This window comes from Megalobrama amblycephala, linkage group LG5 (genome assembly GCF_018812025.1).
Source record: "Megalobrama amblycephala isolate DHTTF-2021 linkage group LG5, ASM1881202v1, whole genome shotgun sequence".
In the NCBI taxonomy this organism is placed as follows: Eukaryota; Metazoa; Chordata; class Actinopteri; order Cypriniformes; family Xenocyprididae; genus Megalobrama; species Megalobrama amblycephala.
This window is the reverse complement of record NC_063048.1, coordinates 18316535-18341652: the sequence shown is the minus strand read 5'-3', so window position 1 is coordinate 18341652 and position 25118 is coordinate 18316535. Positions and strand designations below refer to the sequence as shown.

The 25118-nt window shown below is 37.7% G+C and overlaps 1 protein-coding gene across 4 annotated transcripts; it reads right to left on the bottom strand.

Annotated features, from left to right (window-relative positions):
• Positions 1-226: 226 nt before the first annotated feature.
• On the bottom strand, positions 227-24954 carry baz1a (bromodomain adjacent to zinc finger domain, 1A). 4 transcript variants are annotated; one of them, XM_048190960.1, is made up of 28 exons: positions 24840-24954; positions 24260-24401; positions 22482-22760; positions 18469-18621; positions 18240-18341; positions 18018-18105; positions 17740-17874; positions 17506-17566; positions 17230-17384; positions 15898-15993; positions 12345-12483; positions 12054-12200; positions 11668-11763; positions 11344-11568; positions 10971-11136; positions 10782-10886; positions 10582-10673; positions 9870-10415; positions 9536-9699; positions 9268-9410; positions 9016-9164; positions 8710-8790; positions 6701-6948; positions 5884-6074; positions 5430-5764; positions 2664-2836; positions 2382-2469; positions 227-1258 (listed from the first exon to the last, which is right to left on the bottom strand). In XM_048190960.1, exons 1-28 carry the CDS (start codon positions 24883-24885, stop codon positions 1086-1088), a joined length of 4518 nt encoding a protein of 1505 aa, XP_048046917.1. In that variant the 5' UTR covers positions 24886-24954; the 3' UTR covers positions 227-1085. The 4 variants fall into 4 exon arrangements, with proteins under 4 accessions (XP_048046917.1, XP_048046918.1, XP_048046916.1 ...); XM_048190961.1 differs by having other exon boundaries at positions 2664-2839; positions 18469-18618; XM_048190959.1 differs by having other exon boundaries at positions 2664-2839; positions 24840-24953.
• Positions 24955-25118: the final 164 nt, after the last annotated feature.

Here is a 25118-nt window from a genome sequence, read left to right as displayed (position 1 = left end):
AAAAAAAATGTATTCACTAGAAAACCTTTTATGACTAAATTTCCTCCATTATTATTGTCAGTAATTGAAGGCACATTAACTGATGGTCTGTTATAAATTTTAAAATAACCTAATGTGCAAATTTAAGTTCTACTGGGCAATCTTCAGTGCATCTGAGGCTTCTGCTGAACACAGAAACATATACAATTTTGTGCAAATATGAAAATCAGGGATGACTGACAAGTGGCCAAGCTGAATATTAACAAAATTTATTTTACATACAGAAAAAAAATTACAGCAGGTAAAATGAATCTTAAGATCCATGAGAGGAAAACTGATTCATCAAGCTTTCTGAGGAAAAAAAAAAAAAAAAAAGACAAAAAATCTATAACAACAATTTTATAAATAAAGCAAGCAAATTATACCCAAATCTAAATAAATATCCAAAAACTGAAAAGGAAAACAAAACGGGATGGTCTGGTTCCTATGTAGTGTTTATGCAAGCTATAGGGACCTGACTGAAAGAACTGAGTTTATCTTTACAACTATTCAACTACAAAACTATTTGTTCCTTTGACTTTATTAATAGTCGGAACAGAGACTCGGGTCTGTAAAAATCTATACAAAATAGTAGTCTACAAATGCAGTTGACGTACAAAAAAAACAAAATGCACCATTTTGAAATTACAGACAAAAACACAATGCATTTTGTCCTGAGTTAATATGAACGCAAAAAAAAAACAAAAAAAAACAAAAAACTTATCAGTAAACAGTGCAAATATTTTTTTCTTCACAGCACAGTTGTTTTCCCTTTCCTTGCTCCATTTTGCTCCATAGGATTAAAGGCCGATTTCTACTCCTGTCACTAGCTGTGAAGATAAATGCCGCTTGATATCCTTCAGCATGCCATTTTGTTTGCACACTGCACTTTGCAAATACATGTTCTTGTGCACAAGGCCTAGGTAGAATTTTTATTGAGTTGAACCAAACTGGAATGTTCATGAACATTCCACAAATGCCATGGAACTACATAATTAGACAGCGGATTATGAACCGGATTTCAGTCTTGGCCAGTTGGTGTGTCTGTGTGGAAGACTGGGTTTTGTTTACATCCGTGGCCGTTTCTGTGGAGGGGTCATGCGGTCCGCCAGGCCGAGTCTCTGAAGCTCAGAATGGAAGAAGGCCTGGAGCCGTAGACCGGCTTTTGCTTCATTGGTGTTACGTGGGTTGTACTCCAGACAGTTGGAAAACATGAGCTCCACATCCTCTATATACTCCGCTGTAAGAATAAAAACACAATAAGGAATTAAAAACAGCAGTGACTTATGTTGTGCGACTGTTAAGGAGAGTTGGATAAGGTTATTTACATTTTGGTATAGTGGAGTCTGGGGCTTGTTGGCACTATTTACTCAAGTGGATATTTCTGTTGTCAATTTGTGTAGAAACAAAACCTTTAATTATTGGTTACAAAAAGCCACTGGATATTTCAGTATTGCCCAGGAAAAAAAAAGATTCACATTTTGTGATAACATGCCTCAATAGCAGAATGTTACATTGTTTAGGGTAAAGTTTTTCACAATGGTAGGGCTGTGCTGGTAAATATGACAACCACCCCTCCATGGTGGCCTTATATATATATATACACACACACAAAAGAGATAATAGGATAGCAATTAAATGTTACATCACAACCATGGATTTGTGATGAATGAGAAATTAAAACATTTGTTGGCTTTGCGATCTAGTCCACTGGAATCTTGTTTCTTTTCCCAAATTTCCACTAACGTCTCAACCTTTTTTTTTATAAATGTTTTTTTTCTCCTTTCATTCACTTTTAATAAACATATTCACACCCTTTGGTTTTACTTGCAACCTTGCAAACATATCCCGTCTCACACCTGCGGATGATGAAATTTGCTCTTCAGACCTTTTGCAAAGTGTCAGTTGCTTTGGAACACCGAGTGAAGACATATGAAGATATCAGACAAGAGATGGTCTCTGTCCTGCTTGTGTCCCGTATTTATTAAGTATTTTTGCTAAACTTTATGCTACAGCTGAATTCCATGAACAAAAATCAGCATCCTAAAGAACAACTAAATAATAAACTAGACTACACCTACACCTTCCTTATTCTAATTACGGAAAAAAACGAAACTGCTGCGTTCGTTCCGTAAGTAGAATAGGAAAGGCGGAGGACATACAGAGCGAGCGTTTTGAAAGACATGAACATCTTGGAGGACATGGGGGTGAGTAAATTATCAGGAAAAGTTTATTTAAATGTGGACTAATCATTTAATAGTTAAATATTGCCCTTGTGACAGCTAGCCTGACTCTACAAAATTACTTAGATTATTTAAATTTAAACCTTCCCGCCACAAATAAATAAATAAAAGTTAACTTACCAACAGTTTGGTATTCACAGTTATTGACCTTTTCCCTGATTGTGCTCAAGGCGATGGGTTTCTTGATTATGTCATAGTAATCGGGCACCTAAAAAAATATGTACATTAAAAGTAGTCATTAAATCCATGAAAATAATGTCAGTGTAAAACGGGATAGGGAGATGTCATACATAACAATTGCATAGATTTTTTAAGAGTCACACTAGTTGTAAATGGACCAAGAAAGGGAATTTTATGACCCTGTTACAGAGGGATAAAAGTGTGAACTTCTAAATGCACTACCTGAGTTCTGGACACCAGTTTTTTGAAGGGCCAACTGTCCTCATGTCTGACCAGGTCCACAGTGAGCAGCTCACAGGCTGACAACTCATGGACCCCTAGGTTTCTCCCTGAGCTTCGACGGTTGGAAGAAGTGGTGGTGGGAGCCAAGACAATCTTGGCTTTTGGGGAGACCTCTGCTGGAGAAACACCATCAAACCACAATACATGAGATGTGAACAAGTCTTAAAGGAGGTGAAACAACACTTAAAGAGGTCCTATTATGCTTTTTTTTTTTTTTTACATGTTTAACCACCTTTAGTGCAGTAGTTCCTAAACTGGAGGGCCCGGAGTAAAAAAAAACAAAACAACAAAAAACGGGGTCAGCCGATCTGTTACCCTCTTTTGCACCTCTCTTTTAAATCACTTATTCGAGATAAAGCTAAAGTAAAATTCGCATGGGCATACTTCCATAGGAATGAACTGAAAACGCTCCACGCCAAAAGACTATGAATGCCGTGCAGATTTCACTTTCAAATTAGCGCCAATTTGGGGCAATTGCTTGAATGGTGGATTATTATTCTTAATGAAAAACACAACTAGAAAAACACAACTTTGCAGGTTCCCTATTAACACTGGGATTAAATCCAAAATATTGCAAAAATCTTCCGCAATCATCTTGCCAGTCAGCTCCTCACTCTCGTGATAAATGAAATCGGACTCCTGCTGCTGGTCTGTGCCGAGACTCTCGTTCGGCTCACACTGTATTGCAGTCAGTTTTTAATTGTAGTGTGTTTTCTAACTGAACTAAATGAATTTTATTAAAAAAAAAAAAAAAAAAAAAAAACTATGGTGGGGGGCGGTACTGCGGTGCCGGTGGGCAAGTGACATAACTACATAACTCAGGGTTCCTACACATTTTCCATTTCAAAATTCCATACTTTTCCAGACTCAAATTTCCAGACCTCCTTCCAAACGATTTTCTGCCATTGGTAAGCCTCAGTCTCCTTTTCTATGTTTTCTCTGCTTCATGTTTGTAGTAGGGGTCTTACAGTCTTTTAGTGATTTTTAAATCAGTGTTTGATTGTTGAAATAAAGTTTTGTATTTAGTATTCACGTCTAGGCCCTTCTCTTCTTAAAACTACATTCCTGTGTGACTTCTGTTGGGGATTAATCTACAAGTACTAATATATTCCCTGTTTAAAAGGGGTGTTTCCCTTTCTGACCATACCACTCGCTACATAGGCGTAAATATTTAATTTGTTTAACATTCTAATAATTCAACACATTTACTTCATAGACATCCTTCTCTGATTTATCCATTCTGTTCTGTTGTCAGTATTTGTTGGTATCAAAACATTTCTATAGAGTAGCCTATGAGTACGAGTAGCCTACAAAAGCGCAGTATCAGTTTCCGTAATATTTTAGAAATTCATAAGTTTACAAACATCTGCAAAGTAAAAAGAGGTGTAAAAGGTGATGTGTAGGGGGGTCTGGGGACATCCTCCCCCAGGAGAAGATTTTTGTGATTTTAACATGTAAATGAAGCATTCTGGTGCACTCTGACAAGAAAATAAATGGGAAAACCAACATTTGCTTCAAGTAAAAAAAATAAAAATAACTAAAAATAATAAATTATTGACAGTAGGGCTGAGAATTGACACAAATTTCACAATTGAATGCGATTTTGATTCAGAAGCTTGCTTGATTTTGAAAATTTTGATTTTGATTTGATTACCTTCGATTCAATATTGATTCATTTGGGGCCTATCAGGTACATGGCAAAATTCCTCAAAGAAAAAAAAAATTCTCTCAACTAATGCTGTAAATTATACAAGGAACCACAGCTGGTACATCATTATAATATTAGGTTAAAACTGATTTGCAAGCTACTTTCATATAGGCTATATTACACATAAGGAAGTTTATATAAATTTTTAATGACAATTATTTTTCTACTCTTTTTTTTTTTTTTTATCTAGGCCTAAACATTTAAATGGTAGCCTACCTCAGAAAAGCCGTTCAATGGCCAAAAACAGATACATTTAATATCGAAGCACATGTTAAGTACAAATACAATGAATATGCAATAGCCTATAGTGCATATATTTAGCAAAATGCTCCTCTTGAAGTTCATTTTTGTAGCTGAATAATGAGTTTTTGGCCATTGAACAGCTTTTCTGAGGTAGGCTAAATGTGATATTTTTACATGCTGTTTTATTGATGCCTTTCTGCAGTTGAAACAATGATTGATTGATTGCATGTGATACAGAATTCAGTAAGTTGTACTTTATCTTTCAACATACCTTCGGATGTTCAATCATGTTTATTTTGTGCCGTAACTAGTAAAGCAGAAGAGATGGTCGGTTCACTAGCGCTACAGCGATCTATCATGCCACAGAGCACCAAGAAAGATCACGACTTACTCCAGTCTATGGGAAAGAAGCCCATTTTCGATTCTTGTGAGAATCCTGAGACACGCACTCGCCCTGAAAAAAACCTCTTCGGATCTACACGATTCACATAAATTATGTATTTTGATTCAAAAGAGCTAATTTCGCTGTAAAGTGTCTAGTTTGCAGGTATAATAAATTAGAAAACTGAAGAGAGACAATAGTCTGGAAACACAAATATTTTTCCATACTCTGATTTCTTTTTTCCATACTTTTCCAGACCTGGAAATTACTCAAATCAAATTCCATACTTTTCCAAACCGTGTAGGAACCCTGATAACTGGTGTTGTGGCTGAACACCGTCAACACCGACTATCGCAGCCAGCCTACTCCTTACCAGTAATAGGTCTCTTCCTGGAGTCTGTATTCTCTGCAGCAGGACTGGGCTGGTTGCTGGATTTGGCTGTTGTACCATTAGTGGCGAGCACCTCTAGACTAAGACGAGCACTGGAGCGGCTTCCTGTCCGGGGTGGGGGTTTGCCATTGGACACTGGGATGGATTTTTTCCCTGAGTTTTTGGAGCCTCCTTTATTAGCAGACTGGCTCTGTTTGGGTGTGCTCTGCTGTGAGCGAGGCGTGGAATGACCTGATTCAGCTTGTTTAGATTTGGCGTTCAAGCGTCCTCCTTTGTTGCTCTGGAGAGGAAGTTTGATGGCATCCTTTTTGGACACACTGTTAAATAAATGAAAAAAGAAAACTTTCATGACACTTCTGATCTTTCTGCATAAATTCAGGAAATTGAAAAGAAAAACAATCAAAATCAAGAAAAACAAAAAACAAAGTCCACTAACTCTTCTTCCTCAGACTCTTCCTCTTCTGAATCTTCTTCTTCCTCTTCTGATTCTTCTTCCTCTTGTTCAGACTCCTCCTCATCTTCCATTTCTTCTTCTGAGTCAACGGAGGAGCGCTGACGGGAATTGATTCTATGGAGGCGTTGTTTGGGGCGGCACTCGGGGCAGAACCAGTCTTCAGAAGGAACAGCCTGTAGAACAAAGGAGTATCAAAACTTTATTCAGAACTTAGAAGTTTAAAAGATGTTCTAATTACACAAAATATAAAAAGATTTATAAATAGGCCTAGATTTCTGATATGCATCTATTTTGTCCTTGGCTGCATGTGTTTATGTATACACACACCTTTTGACTACATGGCAATAGGGCAGTGTATCAGCAACAAAGTCACAATACAATACGTATCCCGATACAAAGGCCACAATACAGGTCTGCACTATATTCCACCTCAGCAGAATTTAGTATAGCAGCTGTTTATTAAACACTGCATACTATAGGGCCATTGCTAACTATAGGCAGAGCAGGCAGTCACCCTCTGCATTATGAAGGGCCTCTGTAGCTCTGTATAACAACATAGGTAATGGTGCAGGTTTCATGTAAACATTGGGCCATGTACAATATTATGATTGTTTTCTTGTTTTCTAAGCACATAAATACTAAGGTACAAATTATAATAAATTTATATTGTAATGTACTCATTCTATGTGACATTGTCTTAAAGTACTGAACACAGCCCTACATGGCAAGTTAGGGTTTATGACAAAGAACAGTTAACAGTGTCCACTAAATCAAACCTTCCAAAAACTATAGTTCTTACCTTTAGTTTTGGCCGAACACAGAAAATGTGATAGCCTCTCTCACAGGCGTCACAGAGAAGCATGTTCTCAGCATCTCCTTTCCTACGGCAAACCTTACAGCGGGCATTGAGGATGGATTTGGCCCAGACTACGCTGCGCTCAAGTGTGGAGAGATGCAGGAAAACCTGTGACAGGCTGGAGCAGGCTAACAGAGACTCACGCCAGCGTTCTTGCACGGTCTTAACCTGCCGCCCACTTTCACTGCCATCTGTTGAGAGCAAACAAAGGAAAATGGGTTTAGCATTGATCATTTAAACCAACATGTGCTAAAATGGAAAATAAACACTTTTTAATCAAATGGCTGGTGAAAATTGGTAAACAAGGAATCAGAGGTTGACTGATTGATCGGTTTTGCCTATTAATCATCAAAAATCCATGCCGACAGTTTTTCCGTGTTGCGTCCATTGCTGGAGTGACTGAGACTGGTCTGCTGTCATGTTACAGTATGAGAGTGGCCTCTAGAGGTGAAATCACTGATGCATCGTGGAGTTTGTTTATCACGCGAGACTTTAGATACGGATTTAAAACCGAGACAACGAAATGGTATGTATACAGTACATGCTCTCATATCATTATAAAGTTATTAATTTGTTGACTATATGCTGCATTAGAGAGAACAGCAGTATGTTTGCCGTCAAGGCAGAGAAGACGCTAACATCATTATCCAGTGAAGCTGCATATTTAAAGCTAGTGATGTGAGAAAGAAAATTGATATGGTCATGCAGCCAAGATAAACATTAAATGAGAAACACATCCAATTTCAGTTGTTTTTTATCGTCAGTGTGTAATACATATTTAGATGCATCAAGTGCTCTAAAATAGAAGCAAATAACAGTACACATACAATATACACCTATGTCTAATTTCAACGCTATGGCCTTTGTATATATGTTTAAAGATGGTCATCTTTAAGCACGACTGTTTGGATTTTTATGAAATGTTTGTATCATTTGTACCATTTGTATTATTAACTAAGGTTAATAAAACTATTGTAATTTTTTTAATTTCAACATTTACTAATACAGTTTTACAATTTAAAGTTATATCTCTTAACATCAGTTAATGCACTCTGAACTAACATGAATGATAAGGGTATAATTAATTAGGGCTGCACGATATATCGCGCGATACGAAAAATAACATTGAACTTGAACGCGATTATCGCTTAAACGCGATTCTTAGTGCGATTATGAAATCGCAAAGGCTGCGATTGTTTTTTATGCGCGGCTTGTCAATGAAGTATGGCTCTAAATGCTAATCTATCTGAAAGCACTGCGAGTTTGAGTCGCTTATAATGTACATTTGAAAAAGCAACATGCGTCAAACTTCTTTTCAGACACGAGAAGTATTTATGAACATCTTGTCCAAAAAAAGACAACATTTAATAACATGTTTTTACTCCAAACTCACTTCATAATGACAGTTGAGCATCCTTCTGTGAGATGATGTGCTTCTTACACAGAATAAGGCAGTCGTGTGTTTATTGGTCATGTTTAATTAATCAAAGCATTTCAATCTTCTGTTTATTCAGCTACAGCGATATGATGCGTGTTATCTTCTTCTGCTGCAGGGCATATTTTGAGTTTCTGTGCAAGAGCGCCCTCTGGCTTTCAGATGGAGAAGCATTTACTACTGATCACAGAGCCGTACAGCTCTGACAAGCCACGCATTAAATAATCGCAGCCTTTGCCATCTCGTGTGCGATTTTATCACGATAAATTGTGCAGCCCTATAATTAATATATTAATATTTATATTTAAAAAGGTTCAGTACATTTTCATGGTTCGGTACATTTTTTTATTTTTGTATTAAGATTCGGCACTTTTTATGCATTATGTTTGTTTTCATTCATTACCATTTTAAAAGCTATCGGTTGATTAATCGGTTATCAGCCAGCGTGTTCCTACCGATAACGATAACTAGGTTTCAGTAAAATCCACCATTGGTCGACCTCCACATTAAAACTTACCATCTTTCTCGCTGGACTGGTCGTCATCTTTCTTTTTGTCCTTTTTCTTCAGCTTTTGGTCTTTCTTGGATTCCTCGTCACCTGATTACAAAATAAAGAAAAAGAAAAATCAGAAATGGTAGTGGAATATTAAATAAAAAAAAAAAAAAAAACAAACAAACAAAACATCATCTTAAAAACAAAGCAATCATCCATACAGGAACACACCCTTCAGGAAGCAATAATCTTCAGGAACACACCCTTATACAAATAAATATACAAAACCCTCAAAAGTTTCAATGGATGCCAAAGCTAAACAAATCTTACCTAGTGGAGCTTTCAGGAACTTGCGCTCTATGCCCTGCTCTATCTGTGCCAGGGCCTGTGCCAAGTAGTGGACAATGTTACTGACAGGCTGTGGTGTGCTCACACTAGTGGACATGGCACTCTGACCCTCTGCCTTCAATTCATGCAACCTAAACATAAGACACCATCAGTTGCCCCATTCGCAAACAGACTCTGCAGCAGCATTTGAACTTAGTAAATATACACAGCTAACAGATATTACAGTAAAATAACCTGTCTTTGACTCTGACGGGATTCTCATCCATCTCCATCGGCTCCTCTTCTCCATTGATCAGCCCGTTCTCTTTGGACTCAGGGTTTAGCAGTTCATAGCTCCCATTTTCCAGTGCAGCTCTCCATGAGTTTCTGTCCATCACCTTTTTAGGGATGAGAGGTGAAAATAAAGCAGGAAAAAGACAGGTTGCCATTAAAAAAAAAGGTCCAGATCAAATCACAGCAGGCTGTAAGAATGACAATATTTACAACTGTGGAATCAACATACTTTAATTGCCCCCAGAGTTCCCTGATAGATGCGGTCCTCGATATCCAGTAGTAGATCTCTGAGACGGTTCTCCATGAAGCGCTCAGCAGGTACAGTGCTTTGTGGGTAAGAGGGGCCAATTTTTGGCTTTACAGTAGTGCCTTTGGTCTCTGGCAGGGATTCATCTGCCCAATAAATCATATAAACTTCATATATAAATCATAGTACAGTATGTTAATGCTATCTGCAACAAACATCACTATTAAAAAAAAAGTCACAGGCATCAAACTTTATTTAAAAAATAAAATAAAACAAAACATTATTTAGGAACCTTGCTCCAAAAATCCCACAGTACCTGAGTGATGGTAACGCTGAGCAGCGTTGATATTCATCAGTTGAGTGATGCGTTCCTTCTCCTGCAGCAGAGTCTCTTTGAGGCTGCTCTCTCTGTGTCCACGAGGGTTCAAAGCCTCTATGAGTTGCTCCACCTCCTCAGGCATGGTGTAGAAGTACCATTGATTGGGCCGGTTGACTGGGGGTGAGGTGCTCTGGACCAGCACCGGCTCCTCAGTGGTGGCATCTGTCTTAACGGCGCTCTCAGCTGAGGAATGCTCTTCCATTTTGGCTTCGGGAGTAGGGCGGGGCTCTAGCATGTCTTCTGTTAGGCCAAAGAAGTCATCCTCAACAAACAGTGCCCCAGCAGAAGGGAAAATCCAGTAGCGACGATAAAAGCGGTCTCGCCCAAGAGGTAGGATGTAGGTGCAGGCCATAGCCCTCTGAATGCGCTCCAGGAGTTCCTTCTCTTTGAGCTGCTGTTGGTGTAACTCCTCTGGGCTCAGACTGTCTTTCATTTCAACCTCACCAACTTGTTTCTGATTTGGGCTGCCATTTGTTTTCTTTACTGGAAAATTAAAAAGAATATAGAAATACTATTAATATATGCTACAGAATTTAAAAAAGAATTTTGAAATTCTTTAGATTTCACATTTAACAGACCACTTGAATGTTTTTTTTTTAAATTAAATATTTTAGCTAATTTGCTAATTGCTAATTTTAAGAGCTGGTACCTTTTTTGGATTTTGCTGGTTGCTCCTCCTCATCCTCTGTGTGTTGTTCAGCGTGACCGTCCTGACTCTCTGTACTGGTGTCCATCTCTTCTCTACAACCAACAAACAGAAAGTTTAAATCAAGCATGTGGACTGGAATGTAAGCGGTGTCTCAAAACCCAGGGATTAAGAATGGATTATAGTTTTATTATTCAGCTTACCCTGCCACATGGCCTCCATTTTTTGCCTCCTCTTTGAGTTTTTCATGTTTTTCTTTCAATTTCTGCTCCTGTTCCCTCAGCTTCTCCTCCTTTCTTTTTCGAACCCTGGAATATGGAGATGCAACTTAATTTCTGAGCATAAAAATCTTTCGTGCCGATAGGTAGGTGCAGGTCTATGTAACGCTGTACCTCTCTGCAGCTTCCTCTCGCTCTCTGCGATGCTGTTCAGCTTTAAGTTCTCGCAGTTCCTGTTTGGCAGATCTCTGCTCGTCAGCATTGTCTTCTATAAAGTCTCTTGTGGAAACCAAAGTCAACAGCTTCCCACACAGACAATGGAGGATCTTTAGTTTCTCTCCTGAACAGACATTTTTAACAAAATTATACATGGTGCAAAATCAGAATATGGTGACCTATTTTTTTTAATTCATTTGACATCATACTGGTTATATTTTTGTTCAGGTACAATTTAGATTTTAAATCCTAGATTGTCAGACTTTTGGACCTCAATGTATGTTATGAAAAAACTAAAATCTAATTTTATAAAAAAAAAAAAAACACTCACCAGGCAGCAGGTCATAGACAGCAGTGCAGGAGAGCTTTTTGAGAAGGCACTGGTTGGACATACGCAGTTCCACACAGGGGTCATCTGTGGAGCCAAACCCACCCTGTTTCTGGTAGCGGAACTTTGCACTGGTTGAGCTGCAGTCTGCCCCCGAGGCCAGGATGTGCAGCCTCAGAATCTCTGAGAGCGTACAGCTGTCCAGATCCAACTGCTTCAGACTACAGCCTGTGCAGAGAAACGGAAGAAACAAAGTTTCACTGGATGTTTGAATTCACTGCAAGTATAAATTATAACTGTCAGTACAAACATTGCACATTGTCTGACCTTGGTGCAGCTGTGGCCAGGCAGCAGCAAGAGATGCCACAGCACTGATGGCAGACTGTGTGGGGTCAGCATCATCCTCCAGAGCTTCACTCAGGTCTGAAAATGAGAAAAGTCAAAAACATCTGGCTCACCAAAATCAACAAACTAATTAGCTGTAATTTGGCACATACAGTGCTCATACTGGACTAACCGAATTCTGAAACTTTCTCTGTAATTTGAGCTCTCATTTCCCCCCCCAAATATTAAGTACACAGTGGACTTTAATTTCCACCCTGAAATCAGTGAAGTATATCTGTCTATTAGACTTCATTTGATGAAATACATTTTTCACAATGTAGCTTGTGTAGTCTCTATTATAATTAAGTTGTAACCTCTGCCACTCTGACCTTTGGTGTCTGTTTCTGCTACTTGGTCTTTAGCCACTTCCTCCTGTTCCTCTGCCAGAGCCTGGAATATGGCCGAAAGAAAGAAGAAGAGCAATTCACAGAGCGGACCCTCAGGATCACAGCCCACTATGGCCTCCTCCAGAACCTCTGTAAACAGAAACAACCCTCATAAGGAACATTCAAAACGTATTGTTAAAATACACTGTAAAATAAAATTTGTAATTTTTAAGCAAGAATAATATTAGGATGCTTGGGCAAGATTTATCAGTGAGCAGCTGGTATGTATCTTACCAAGTGTTACACCATCAGGGAATTCATCATTTAGATCAAACAGTTCTCCAAATGCATGCAGAAACTCTAGAACCATCAGAGCATCTCCAAAAAGCTCTGGAGGAAGACGTGTCTTCACTGTGAGTGGTTTTGGCAGCTCCTGAAGACAGACAAATTGAAAAACAGTGTTTAGTCTGCTGCTTATGTATACGCCAACACAAAGGCCGTTTACACCAGGTATTAAGATGCGTTTTGGTCGATCGGATCACAAGTAGATGAGACAGACACATACCCATTTAGTCTGGTGTTTTAATCCACCTCTTTTGTCCAATTTCAATGACTTCTGTCTTGAATTCTTGGAGGGGAGGATTTATGGGTGGGTAAATGTGTTTTTTTTTTTTTTTTTTTTTTTTTTTTTTTTTTTTTAGATCTTTCAATCTAATAGAGCATATGCAGAACGCTGTGAGTGTGTGTTAGAAATCAGGAATGGTGAGAGAACATTGTGCTTGGTACGTTTTTCGTCTTCAAACCAAACTTAAGACAAAGTTTAAATCCTGTCTGGCTAGTGTGGTTTTTATAACGTTTACACATTAAGTCAATAGGCGGAGAGTAGGCAGGCTTTTGTAGCTGTTCAAACACATTCGACCACATCAGCATTTACAATACAAAAGCAATCTGGTCGAATGCATTTTTGACTACCTTTGGAAGTGTTCGAAAGTGGACAAGTTCAAAACGTTCTAGACCCCGTTTACACCTGTATTTAGCGCTGTCCACTTGTGACTCAGTCGATCAAAATGCATCTTAAAAAGTGCATTAAAAAAAGTGGATCAGAATGAGCACAAAAACACTTGTAGCCAATCAGCGGTAAGGGTTGTATACACTCACGACAGGGAAGCAGAGAAAGCTCAGTGCACACGACTATAGAAAGAGAGAGAGGTCAGAGAAAATACAAAAAAAGTGGAAAAGGCCAGGGGAATATAACTTAAATAAAAAGGGTTGTGATCAGGCAAGAGGTAGGACGTGTGTTAATATCAGAGAAGCTTTCCAGCGCTGGAGAGACCTGAGCAGGAAGGCCTGAAAACAGATGTTGAGGCTGCTTTATTTCTTCTTGATATGCAAGTAATGTTGGTTTTACTGTGTTACACAGACCTAAGATATGCTGTATTTTGCTTGAATATACTCATGTGTCATCTTCACTTGTTTGTTCATTTGCATTATTATTATTATTATTATTATTATATGTAGTGTTGTCACAGTACCAAAATTCCAGTAGTCGGTACCGATACCATGAAAATTTTACGGTTCTCGGTACCAATTTCGGTACCACGGCAAAATCTGTTGGAACTAATTTACTATTTTATATAGCCTATTTTAAAAACATTAAATATGATTTGGAGTGTGCGTGTATGTTTGTGTGTGTGTATATATAGGCTACCTGAATGAAATAAATTTTGAAATTCCATCAGTGAAACAACACACTCAGCCTGTAAAACTATGAAATAAATATCGGTAAATAATTGTAACCTAAATAATAAGAAAGTTAAATATTATAAAAAATAAAAATAAAAAATAAAAAATTATATATATATATATATTATATATATATATATATATATATATATATATATATATATATATATATATATATATATATATATATATTAATATAATATAATATATATATATATATATATATATATATATATAAAAATTGCTGGTATCGTCACATTTTCAAAATTTCAGTACCGACTTGTTACCGAAATACCGGTACTTTTGACAACACTAATTATAAGCCTGGAACATCTGCCCATTTCAATCATTGGCTCCCAAAGTGTGTCTGAAAAGTGAGATAACATACTCCTATTTTTCTTTTGGTTCCCCTTTTAGTGATTGCTGTAACTCCTTAATCTTGTCACATTTGTAATTAGTTACTTGGACTTGAATTGTGTTATGTAGGGAGCTGTTCATGAAAACTGTGTTTGTTTTTTGAGATGAAAGGGACTTTGCCATCGAAGGAGTAGGGGAGCTAAATAACAATTAGACATTCAACCTGAATCATCACAAATTGCTTTCACTTATTGATGACATCATACCCTCAGGTGGCAGGCACAGCAGATAGTCCTTGCCTGCGTTGCATAACAAGTATGTGAATGTGGGGGCAGAGGCACCAAGTTAGGGGTGTGATCCTTTTGGGTAGGGCCATGTTTATGATTTCAAATATCATCAGTTTGTTTGTTTATTACGTTTTTACGCCATGTTAGCATTAGGGATGTCCAGATCCGATCACGTGATCGGAAATCGGGCCCGATCATGTGGTTTCAGACTCGATCGGAATCGGACGTTACCTCCCGATCAGGACTCGGATATATATGTAGGCTATATATATTCTCATTATTTTTAATACATCTATAGTGATGCGGTGGCACAGAGTTAGGCCTGCTTCACACTGCAAGCGTAAGCGGCGCGTGAGTAGCGCATTTTTTCAGCGTGCATGTCAACCAACGGATGCATTCACACAGGCAGCAGGAGCAGCTCGTAAAGCGTCAGGCAGGAGCGTCGCGTAAGCAGCAGTGCCGCGATCGTCTCGGCACCGAGTCTATCCCTGTGTCTCAATCAGCTCCCTAGCTCCCTAGATCGTGAATCAGTATATAATGAAATAGAATGTGGCTGATACCCTGATCAGTGCCCTGACTACTGAACTAGGGAGCTGATTGAGACACACGCTGCTGACGCGTAATTAAAGTGAAAGCACACTTTTGATGGACAAAATAAATATAATTTCACACAAAAAGTGTTCAAAATGCACACAATACGCATGTCTAATGTGTTTTAACAAGAATTTGAGTATGACAGAAAAGAAAATTAAGAATCAAAAATAATAATAGAAGATTTACCCATTTAAACTTGTTTTTTTATTATTCAGTTTAGGTTAAAGTATGGTGTATTATAAAAAACTAAACTAGCCAGAAAATATGATATATATAAACATTATTTTAGTTATTACACAGACTGCAGCATACCCAAATCAAACCAAATATATTTGTTTTTATATTAGCCTTTTTTATATTTACTGTTGCACTAAAGTGAAGTGAAGAGAACAATTTGTTATTTATTACTTGATTGTTCAAGCTACCTCACAGAAGTGCTCTGTTTGTAATTAAATAAAAAATAAGGAACGTCCTGGATCTGTTTTTTTTTTTTTTTTTTCGCTCTTCTTTATTCTTTTTTGGTTGTATTATAGAAGTATCGGATCGGGACTCGGTATCGGCAGATACTCAAAATCAAATGACTCGGACTCGGACTCGAGGGCAAAAAAACCTGATCGGGACATCCCTAGTTAGCATCATGGCTATTTAAATGGCAAACACAAAGGTCAATATCCATAAAGTTTACATTAACATTTCAACTTTACATAAGATAGAAAATCTAAAATACATTCAGGTGATACATTTTGAAATATTCCATGCAAGCATGTTTCTGAATCAAATATCAACAGCATTTACCAGAAATCGCTTACTGCACCTTTAATACCAGGTGTAAACAGGGCCAGAGATGTCTCAGGGAGAATGCTTACCTTAAGGTCATCACACTCCATGTCCTCTCGAGGTTTGCTCCACATCTTCAGTCGTTCTGCATATTTTTTCTTTTCCTCCTTTAGCTTCTCTCTTTCCTAAAGTGCATCACATAAAGATATGATTATTAGGGGTGTGACGAGACGGGTATCTCACGAGACGAGACGAGACTTGAGATTGAGTTCACGAGACGAGACAAGATTTTTACACACTATTTTTAAGAAATCCTCAATGGCGAAATACATGACTAGAAAAAAATATTCTGCAGGTGTATTTGAAATGTTTTAACTAATCATCTCGTAATGAATGTCATTTCAGTTCTACTTTCTTAGTATGAATTATCATATGCAGTAAAAGACTGCTAACTGAACTCCTTTCCACAAACTGATCATAGAAATAAAAACAGTATAAATAAAAATGTTAACATTTTACAATAAGGTCTCATTTATTAACATAAATGTATTAACCAACATCAACTAACAATGAGCAATAACTTTGCTACAGTATTTATTCATCTTTGTTTATGTTAGTTAATAAAAATAGTCATTCATTGTTAGTTCATGATAGTTCACAGTGCATTAACTAATGTTAACAAATGAAACCTTATTGTTTGTGCTTAATAAGATTAAGAGAAAACTGTTATTTGTTTTTATGGTAACACTTTACAATAAGTGCAACCATAATCACACTCTCTCAATATTCAAAGTGCAAATAAGACCAAATTTTTCTTTGATACAGAGCTAAGAGATGGTTACAACTACACTGCCCAGCCTAAAATAGCTTTCATATTGAGAGATATTTGCATTCATCAGGGAGCCGCTTTCAAAATGCGAGGTATTGAAATCGCGTTTGAATGCGCGCTCGCGTTTACTTTCACTTTTAGCGATCGCGAGTAACTCTGTAAATATGGAGCGGTGGCGACCGCTATCCAACTTTTCAACTGTTTTTTTATTTAAATACAAAGCAAAACGACAGTGGAGGCATAATGTAAACGTAGCGGTGGCATATTCTTTCCTAATCATCCTAACACTGTCATGGCAACAACATCACAAGACTACTTTTCGCCTCGACGAGAAATCTCGTCACATATTAGTCTCGCGAGATCTCGTACCACGAGATCTCGTCACACCCCTAATGATTATGGAATTAGATTTACAGTAAACAAATTATAAAAAGTATAACAGATGCAGTAATTAACAGCATACAACAAAAGATAAACATTTATAAGATATGTAGGACCAAAAAGCAGGCATGTGTTAAAGACTGGAGAGGGGGGGGGGAGATTTACATATATAATAATAAAAAATTAATAAAAATAAAAACTTCCAACTCACCCTCTCTTTCTCGACCTTCATTCGCTCCTTTGCCTCTTTCCGTCTTTGTTTCTCCTCTTCTACTATCCTTTTCATCTCTTCTCTCTTTTTCTCCTTGTCCTCTCTTTCTTTCTTTTTGGCCTCTATTAGATCTTCTCTTTCTTTCTTGAATTTTTCTTGACAATGCAAGCCAAAAAAGAAACCAATTTAAGAAGGTGCATTATGTAATTTACCTCATGACTACTAGATTAAATTTTTTTTTTAGTGTGTAACATGCATTTTGCATTTCAAACTCACCGATGGACATCATTTGTTCTTTCTGCTGCATCAATTTTAACTTCTCCTCAACATAATTCATCTAAAATTGGAAAACAAATCCTCTTCAGAGAAACAGTATTTAAAGCTGCATATGTTCTGAATTTTTTTTCCTTAAATGGCATGTCATGCTTGTAATAGCCTGAATCAAAAAGGCCAAGTTGCAAACATTACATCTAATTCTAAACAGACATGTAAGCCTACAATAGCACAGACCTCTGTTGGAGAGGCATCATTTGGACGGCGACCTTTGCCCTTCCCTGGTGGACTGAAGGCAAACACTGGGGGCTCGTCCGGGAAGAAGTAGGTGAAATCGTGTTCAGCTAACTTATATTTTACAACTGTAGATGGCTGGAAAGAATAACAGTATCCAGAGAGGGAAAAAAAGACAACATTAAAAATTGAAATAATTAAAATCAGGCAAAATGGACAACTGCAGTCCAAAAAAAAAAAAAAAAAAAAAAAAAAAAAAAAACACTACATTTTGATTTTACCTTCAATCTAATGGTCCCATTCATTGGTTCACAGTGCTGTTTAAGAAGAAGCTTCAATCTGTCTCGACTAAAAATGTTCTTCTTCCGACTATAGGATGGAACAGCAGAGAAAAAAATTTGAAATGTACTTTTTTTCAATTACTTTAACAAGCAAGAGAAACAGACAGAAGAGAGTTTATTCATGAATTTATCTCTAGTAAAAAAAATGAATGTGTAACTCACTTAATCTGAGCAGGTTTTACTACTAATGGTTCACAACCCTCTGGGCTGACAGGTTGAACTCTGTATTTAAATGAAGATGGACTGGTGGCTTTCTTCTTTTTGCTTTAGACAAAGCATAAAACATTTTATTTGAATTTAATTGATTTATTTTAAAATACAATTTAATTGAAAATGAGTTCAAGAATACACATATGAAGCATTTAATAGAAAGGCAGTTCTGAACACTGACCCACTAGATGGTGTTTTGGGAGAAGTGACCGTGGGCTCCTCATCACTGTCGCTGATCACAATTGAATCACCCTCTATGCGATGTTTGACATGGCCATTGACTGTGCCATTGGAATGGGGAGGTGTGACCTCTAATATTTTGCAGGGTTGCCTGCTGAACATGGAAACATTATAATAAAACAAATCTGCATGCAAATTTTCCAAATGGAAAAGTGTGAACTATTAAAGGTGCCCAAGAATGCTTTTTCACAAGATGTAATATAAGTCTAAGGTGTCTCCTGAATGTGTCTGTGAAGTTTCAGCTCAAAATACCCCATAGATTTTTTTGAATTAATTTTTTTAACTGCCTATTTTGGGGCATCATTAACAATGCACTGATTTAGGCAGCGCAGCCCCTTTGATTCGCGTGCTCCCTGCCACATGAGCTGTCGACTATATTACAGCGCATTTACAAAGTTCACACAGCTAATATAACCCTCAAATGGATCTTTACAAGATGTTCGTCATGCATGCTGTATGCATGCTTCGAATTATGTGAGTAAAGTATTTATTTGGATGTTAACGTTTTATTCTGAGTGAATTTGAGGCTGTCCTCTGTGGCTAAAGCTAACATTACACACTGTTGGAGAGATTTATAAAGAATGAAGTTGTGTTTATGAATTATACAGACTGCAAGTGTTTAAAAATGAAAATAGCGATGGCTCTTGTCTCCGTGAATACAGTAAGAAACGATGGTAACTTTAACCTCGTTTAACAGTACATTAGCAACATGCTAACGAAACATTTAGAAAGACAATTTACAAATATCACTAAAAATATCATGTTATCATGGATCATGTCAGTTATTATTGCTCCATCTGCCATTTTTTGCTATTGTTCTTGCTTGCTTACCTAGTCTGTTGATTCACCTGTGTATAGATCCAGACGTTACTGGCTGCTCTTGTCTAATGCCTTCTATAATGTTGGGAACATGGGCTGGCATTATGCAAATATTGGGGCGTTCACCCCGACTGTTACGTAACAGTCGGTGTTATGTTGAGATTCGCCTGTTTTCCAGAGGTCTTTTAAACAAATGAGATTTATATAAGAAGGAGGAAACAATGGAGTTTGAGACTCAATGTATGTCTTTTCCATGTACTGAACTCTTGTTATTTAACTATGCTGAGGTAAATAAATTTTTTTAATCTAGGGCACCTTTAACTATGTGATCTGAAAAAGAATAACTAGAATGAAAAAGGACTAAATGTTTGCCTTAGCCTGAGAACCAGAATTCTATCAAAAAAAAAAAAAAAAAGTTAAAATCTACTTTAAAGAGTAGTTCATAAAAAAATGTGAAAAAGTGAGGCCCTATCTCACACAAAATAGCAATTTATATATTTCTTCCTTTCTTACAATGTAAATATTATAGTTATCTTAAATGTAGAAAACATCACTACTTGCAGGGCAATATATAGCTGATCTTTAAGATCACTTTCAATATAGATAAACTCCACCAATCACCAATACAGGATCAAGTAGGCTATTTGGGTGTGATCTATTTGACTGACTGGATGAGACAGCAAGACTCAGCCAGACACAGACAGCAGTCTTCCTACTTATCTTCCAAAAAAAAAAAAAAAAAAAAAAAAAAAAATCCCCCTCCACCCCCTGTCTACCAGTGGGGCTCCATTCTGCCTCACGTCTGGCTGTCTCTGCAAGCTCTGATGTTGTCTAGGGAAACTCCTTGCACCAGTTCAGCCAATCGGAAGGGTTCTCTTAGCTCCACCCATTCACTTAATGTTATCTCCAAATAGCAAGGTCAGCTCATGATGGCTGACTCTGATCCTCTCCTAGAAGGACAGTGCTCCAATACACTTTCTTTAACAGGCGAGTTTCCTTCAGGATCAGGCTTACAGTGCAGTCTATGTTATTATCTCTGGACTCATAATTGTGCAGGATTGGCATACTTCTTTTCCAAGACTGGATAATGTACTGCATATAGAGCTGGCAATGAATTTCAGAGGTCCAAATAAGCTTTGTCTAGAAGAGGCAGGCAAGGGTGGAGACATATTGATCAACATCTGGGTGTTTCTCTTCTGTTAAGCTATGGTCTGTTCTAAACAGTACTTTATAGAGGTCTATTGTTCATCACCATTCACATACTTTCCCTTCGACAATTGTGGCTCATCTGCATAATGGTTGTTTTCCTCCAGGAAAAACAAAACATTGAAATCAATTGTTGTCCTAAAATTATTGTGCAATTCAAAAGACAGACTAGGGGTGGGAATCTCTAGGCACCTCAGGATTCGATTCGATTCCGATTTTATAAGCGCCGATGTGATGATGCATCTTTTTTTTTTATACAAGATTTCTTTTTTTCTCACTGTGACAATTAGAAGTGGAAATCTTCAGGCACCCACAATCTGATCAGATCCGATTCGATTCCAAAACAATTATTGATCTAATTTTTTTTTCTTATTAATTAGTTTATTGACTTTACATCTAAAATGTATTTGTACTTATAAAATGTATAAGTACTTTATGTCCATGTGTGAGTGGAATTGGAAGCAAGCAGAATATGGCTGTTTCTTGAGCATACAGAGTGCCATATCGCGCACCTGCGGTTAAAAGCGAATAGATTCAAAATCGTTGAAGAGAGAATCGATTTTTTTTCTCCCACCCCTAAAATGGACAGTTCTGAATCTAAAATCAGATTGAATGGGCTTTATAAAACACCACTATGTCCAACTGCCATGCGCATCCAGTTAGTGAGGTCAGAAAACACATTCTGATGACGGAAGTGACGTCTCGCACTCATTGAAGCAAAGCAGGAGAAATCACTTCCATCATCAGAACGCGTTTTCAGACCTTAACAACTGGATGCGCATGGCATAGTGCCATTTTAAAGGTAAAAAAAAAAAAAAAAAAAATGATAGAACCGATCGTTTAATTTCTTAGGACATCAATGTGTTGTCACGAGCCGCAGCGTTTAATTTGGATTTGTCTGTTCATGTTTTTTTGACTCTTATAGATTGTGTTCCCAATGACATGCATTATATGACTGACAGACTGCAACGGTTGGAGTTAAAAATCATCATTTGTGTTCTACTGAAGAAACAAAGTCAGCTAAATCTTGAATGCCCTGGGGGTAAGCAGATAAACATCAAATTTTCATTTTTGGGTGCACTATCCCTTAAACAGATCTGAACTCGTCTGACAAACCCTTCACTAAATTAACTAAATGAATCAACATCTTACTCACAGAACAGCAATTTATCATTATTTCCAATGATATCGAGCTCGAAATGGAGCAAGTTTTGTACACAACACCGTTTTCAACTAAACAGGGAAAACTTTTCATGCGTTTTGGCCGTTCATTCACACGACAATGGCGTTTTGGTGGCATGAAAACGCAAACTTTTGAAAACAGGTTTCAAAGTGCACGTTTTTGAAAAGGATACCGTTGTCATCTCTGTGTAAACTGCAAAATGTGAATTTGTGAAAACCGCGACGTTATGCACATGCGTATTACACGTTAAGTCTATCCACCTTATTTTTCCAATGTGTTTTCTGTGAATGTGCAAGACTTACGATTTATTAGCCGATACAAGGAAATGATGAGAATAATATCAAAGTAAACTGTAAAAAACAAGGTGGATAGGCATGCGCGTTTGTCGCGAGTGCTCTGTGAAAGAATGCGTATGCGCAGGTGCGTAGTCTTACTTTACAAAGTGATATCGCCAACTTGTCCGGCATGCATAATACAGTGTTTTTAGTCATTTTCGCGGATCTGTGTGAACGGGGATAGTTTTGATAACGTGTTCATCTGTACAAACAAAAAACTTTTCCGTTTTTAGTACATCGTTGTCGTGTAAACATACCCTACGGTTTGCAAAATCGAAATCAATATCATATCTAACTTGGTTGCGTTTCCCAAAAGCATCGTAAGCCTAAGCTGATTGTAGAACGATTTCCACCAAAACAGAAACACTACAGCGTGTGATTCATGTTGAGTTATAATTGACAACATCTTACCAGGTACCAGAGCGACTGACAACATCTACTATCTCTCCGGGAAAGAAGCGCTCTTTGACATAGGCATAGACATCATCACATATCTCATGCAGGCGTGAACGGTGCGTAAGTGCTGTCAGGTGCAGGAGGGGGATGATCAGTGCATTGGGAAAGTTCTGAAGATTGAGTCTGGCTTTCCTCTCGCTGTCCAGAGCCTCCTGGTAGGTCAGGCCAGGCTTCCCTGTCACCGCACAGCTCCACACCAGACTGTTACACAGAATGGTCCTTTCAAAGAACTCACTGTTAAAACAAAACCACAATATGTAATATTACTAACTAGCCTGACACCTTTACTGTTTACACAGATATAAACACACGGCTCACAACTGACTAATCAACCTTGACAAAAAGTTCATGTTTTGGGCAAAACAGAGTCAAGATTTCACCCAAAATACATTGAGTTGTTGACCATCACATCATCTAAAAAGTTTTTAATATAAAACGTTATTCATGATTAAACCTGTCATTAGTAATAACTGTTGTCATCAAAATGAGGTAATAATATAAGCACAATAACACACATTTAATACACACACACACTAAACTTATAATTTATGACTTCCCATCATCAGCAACTATTTTATCTCTTCTAAAATACACATTCATTTTTATTCACTTCAAGTTTATTTACTTGAAATTGGCACAATGCAAGTATTTTGGCTTATTTATGAACAGTTAATCATAACTTACTGATAGTTATTTACAGCTGCAAAAGCTTGAATATACCATTTATACAGACCACTTATATTTCAAAATATAAATACAATGGCATAAATAAGTAATAATAAATAAACTAAAAATAGTGTGTGTATCAAGTTATTGGACAGCTGGTCTTAAAAAGCAATTTCTGCCAATATCTTGCCTTAGAATTTGTCTCAAAGTAGTTAGTAGTCATAACTCAGTAAACAGACCTAATGATAGTTGATATTAAATGATAATCTGCATCCTACTTCCCTACATCAGCCCCACCTGACCACAGACCAAGACGAATGACAACTTTCCGAAAGCTGATGACAGATGACATGTTTGCCTTCAAGACCAAGACCTAAGGACACCATCTTAGACCAGTCCAAATAGTTGGCAACTAAGTACTACCTGGTCATAATAATCTTTCCCATTCCCCCAGGCCTGATAACAAGTGACATCAACATAATAATGGGAAAAAGAGTAAAACTCCTGCCTCTAATGGCCAAATCCACCAACAATAGCAGCGACCACGTTTCAAGCAACAACATCCTGTGTGGATGAGATCTGCTCCATCCCCGCTAAAGACCCCAAAAACACCCGACCAGGGGCTTCCCGGGGACATCCCACTCGCGATATGACACTACGTAAGCCCTTAAAACAAACCGACAGACAGTTTTAATAATGATTTCCCTCAGTCTGGTCTTTATATCGTGGTTTAGTTGGCTAAACTAAGCTAACTAACTAGCAGCCAACTCTGTTAGCGAAGGCCTCCAACTGACACCTGCCGGGTGTACTACTATGAAGAGGGAAAAACCTGAACTCTTTATAAATACAAGGTTATTTCACTTCAGGGGTGGTGGGTTATACGTAAAGATGGTTTAAATGAGCAAACTAAGATGAAATGTTGGTTGGTAGTTGTTTTAATTATGAAAAATAAAACTTTAAAGCGGGCTGTCACTTCTGTTGTTAGTTTCTTGTGCTTCTGTTGTTGGCTGGCGTCAAAGGGGAAGTTGATACAATGTACAAATAGGAATAAAATAAAAATCGCTTACTCATAGGTTCTGAAGATTTCATGTGTGACTTTACAGAGGAAGACTTCTTCATCGGGTCTGAGATCCGCGGGCGGTTTCTGCCTCACGAACGGCTTTTTGTGGAGAAGCGGCATCTTTTCTTTCTCTTTATCTTTCTCGGAGACTTTCAAAAACAACACACACAAAACGACAATTAGAAAGTGAAATGATGTCAAATTAATGAAAATCCATTAAAAGTCAGACTGTGAAATTTGTCGAAACCGGTTGAAACAAAACCGTTAGGATTTAAAATGTAAAAAAAATAACGATATCTTCAGTCTTTGTTAATGACACGCGCTTCCCGGGTGACGTTCAAAATCCAGCCCACATGTTTCGCCGTTTAATTCAAACCGAATATAAAGCACACGCTTGGTTCCTATATATCAAATGAGTCCGATACATAGACGACTAAAGATGATATTTACCAAATCTATGATGTAAAAAAGATAATCGGCTCCGGAAGGAAAAGAAAAACACAAGAGTATCAGGGTATGTCCCACTTCTCCGAGCGGGGATATTAAGCGTGTTGACGACAAGTTTTGATCCGCTCTAGTTCACTTACCCACCGGGTAGCGCTCGGGGTGGAACTTCCACGACAATTCTGTCATCGCATTGGGCGGTTTGAGCGCCAATCACGCATCCGCAGCCAATAGTAGGAGGCAAAAGTGGAAATAGTGGTTTTTCTCTTTTTTCCACCACAGAAGCTTCTTGTACTTTGAATGACAATTTTAGGTTAATATATATTTGAATAGGCGTTGATGCGACTTGAAGACAGCTATCCTGTGGCTGGAAATAAACACAGATAATTGTAACACCATCTTTGTGACAAATTTCCCAACCA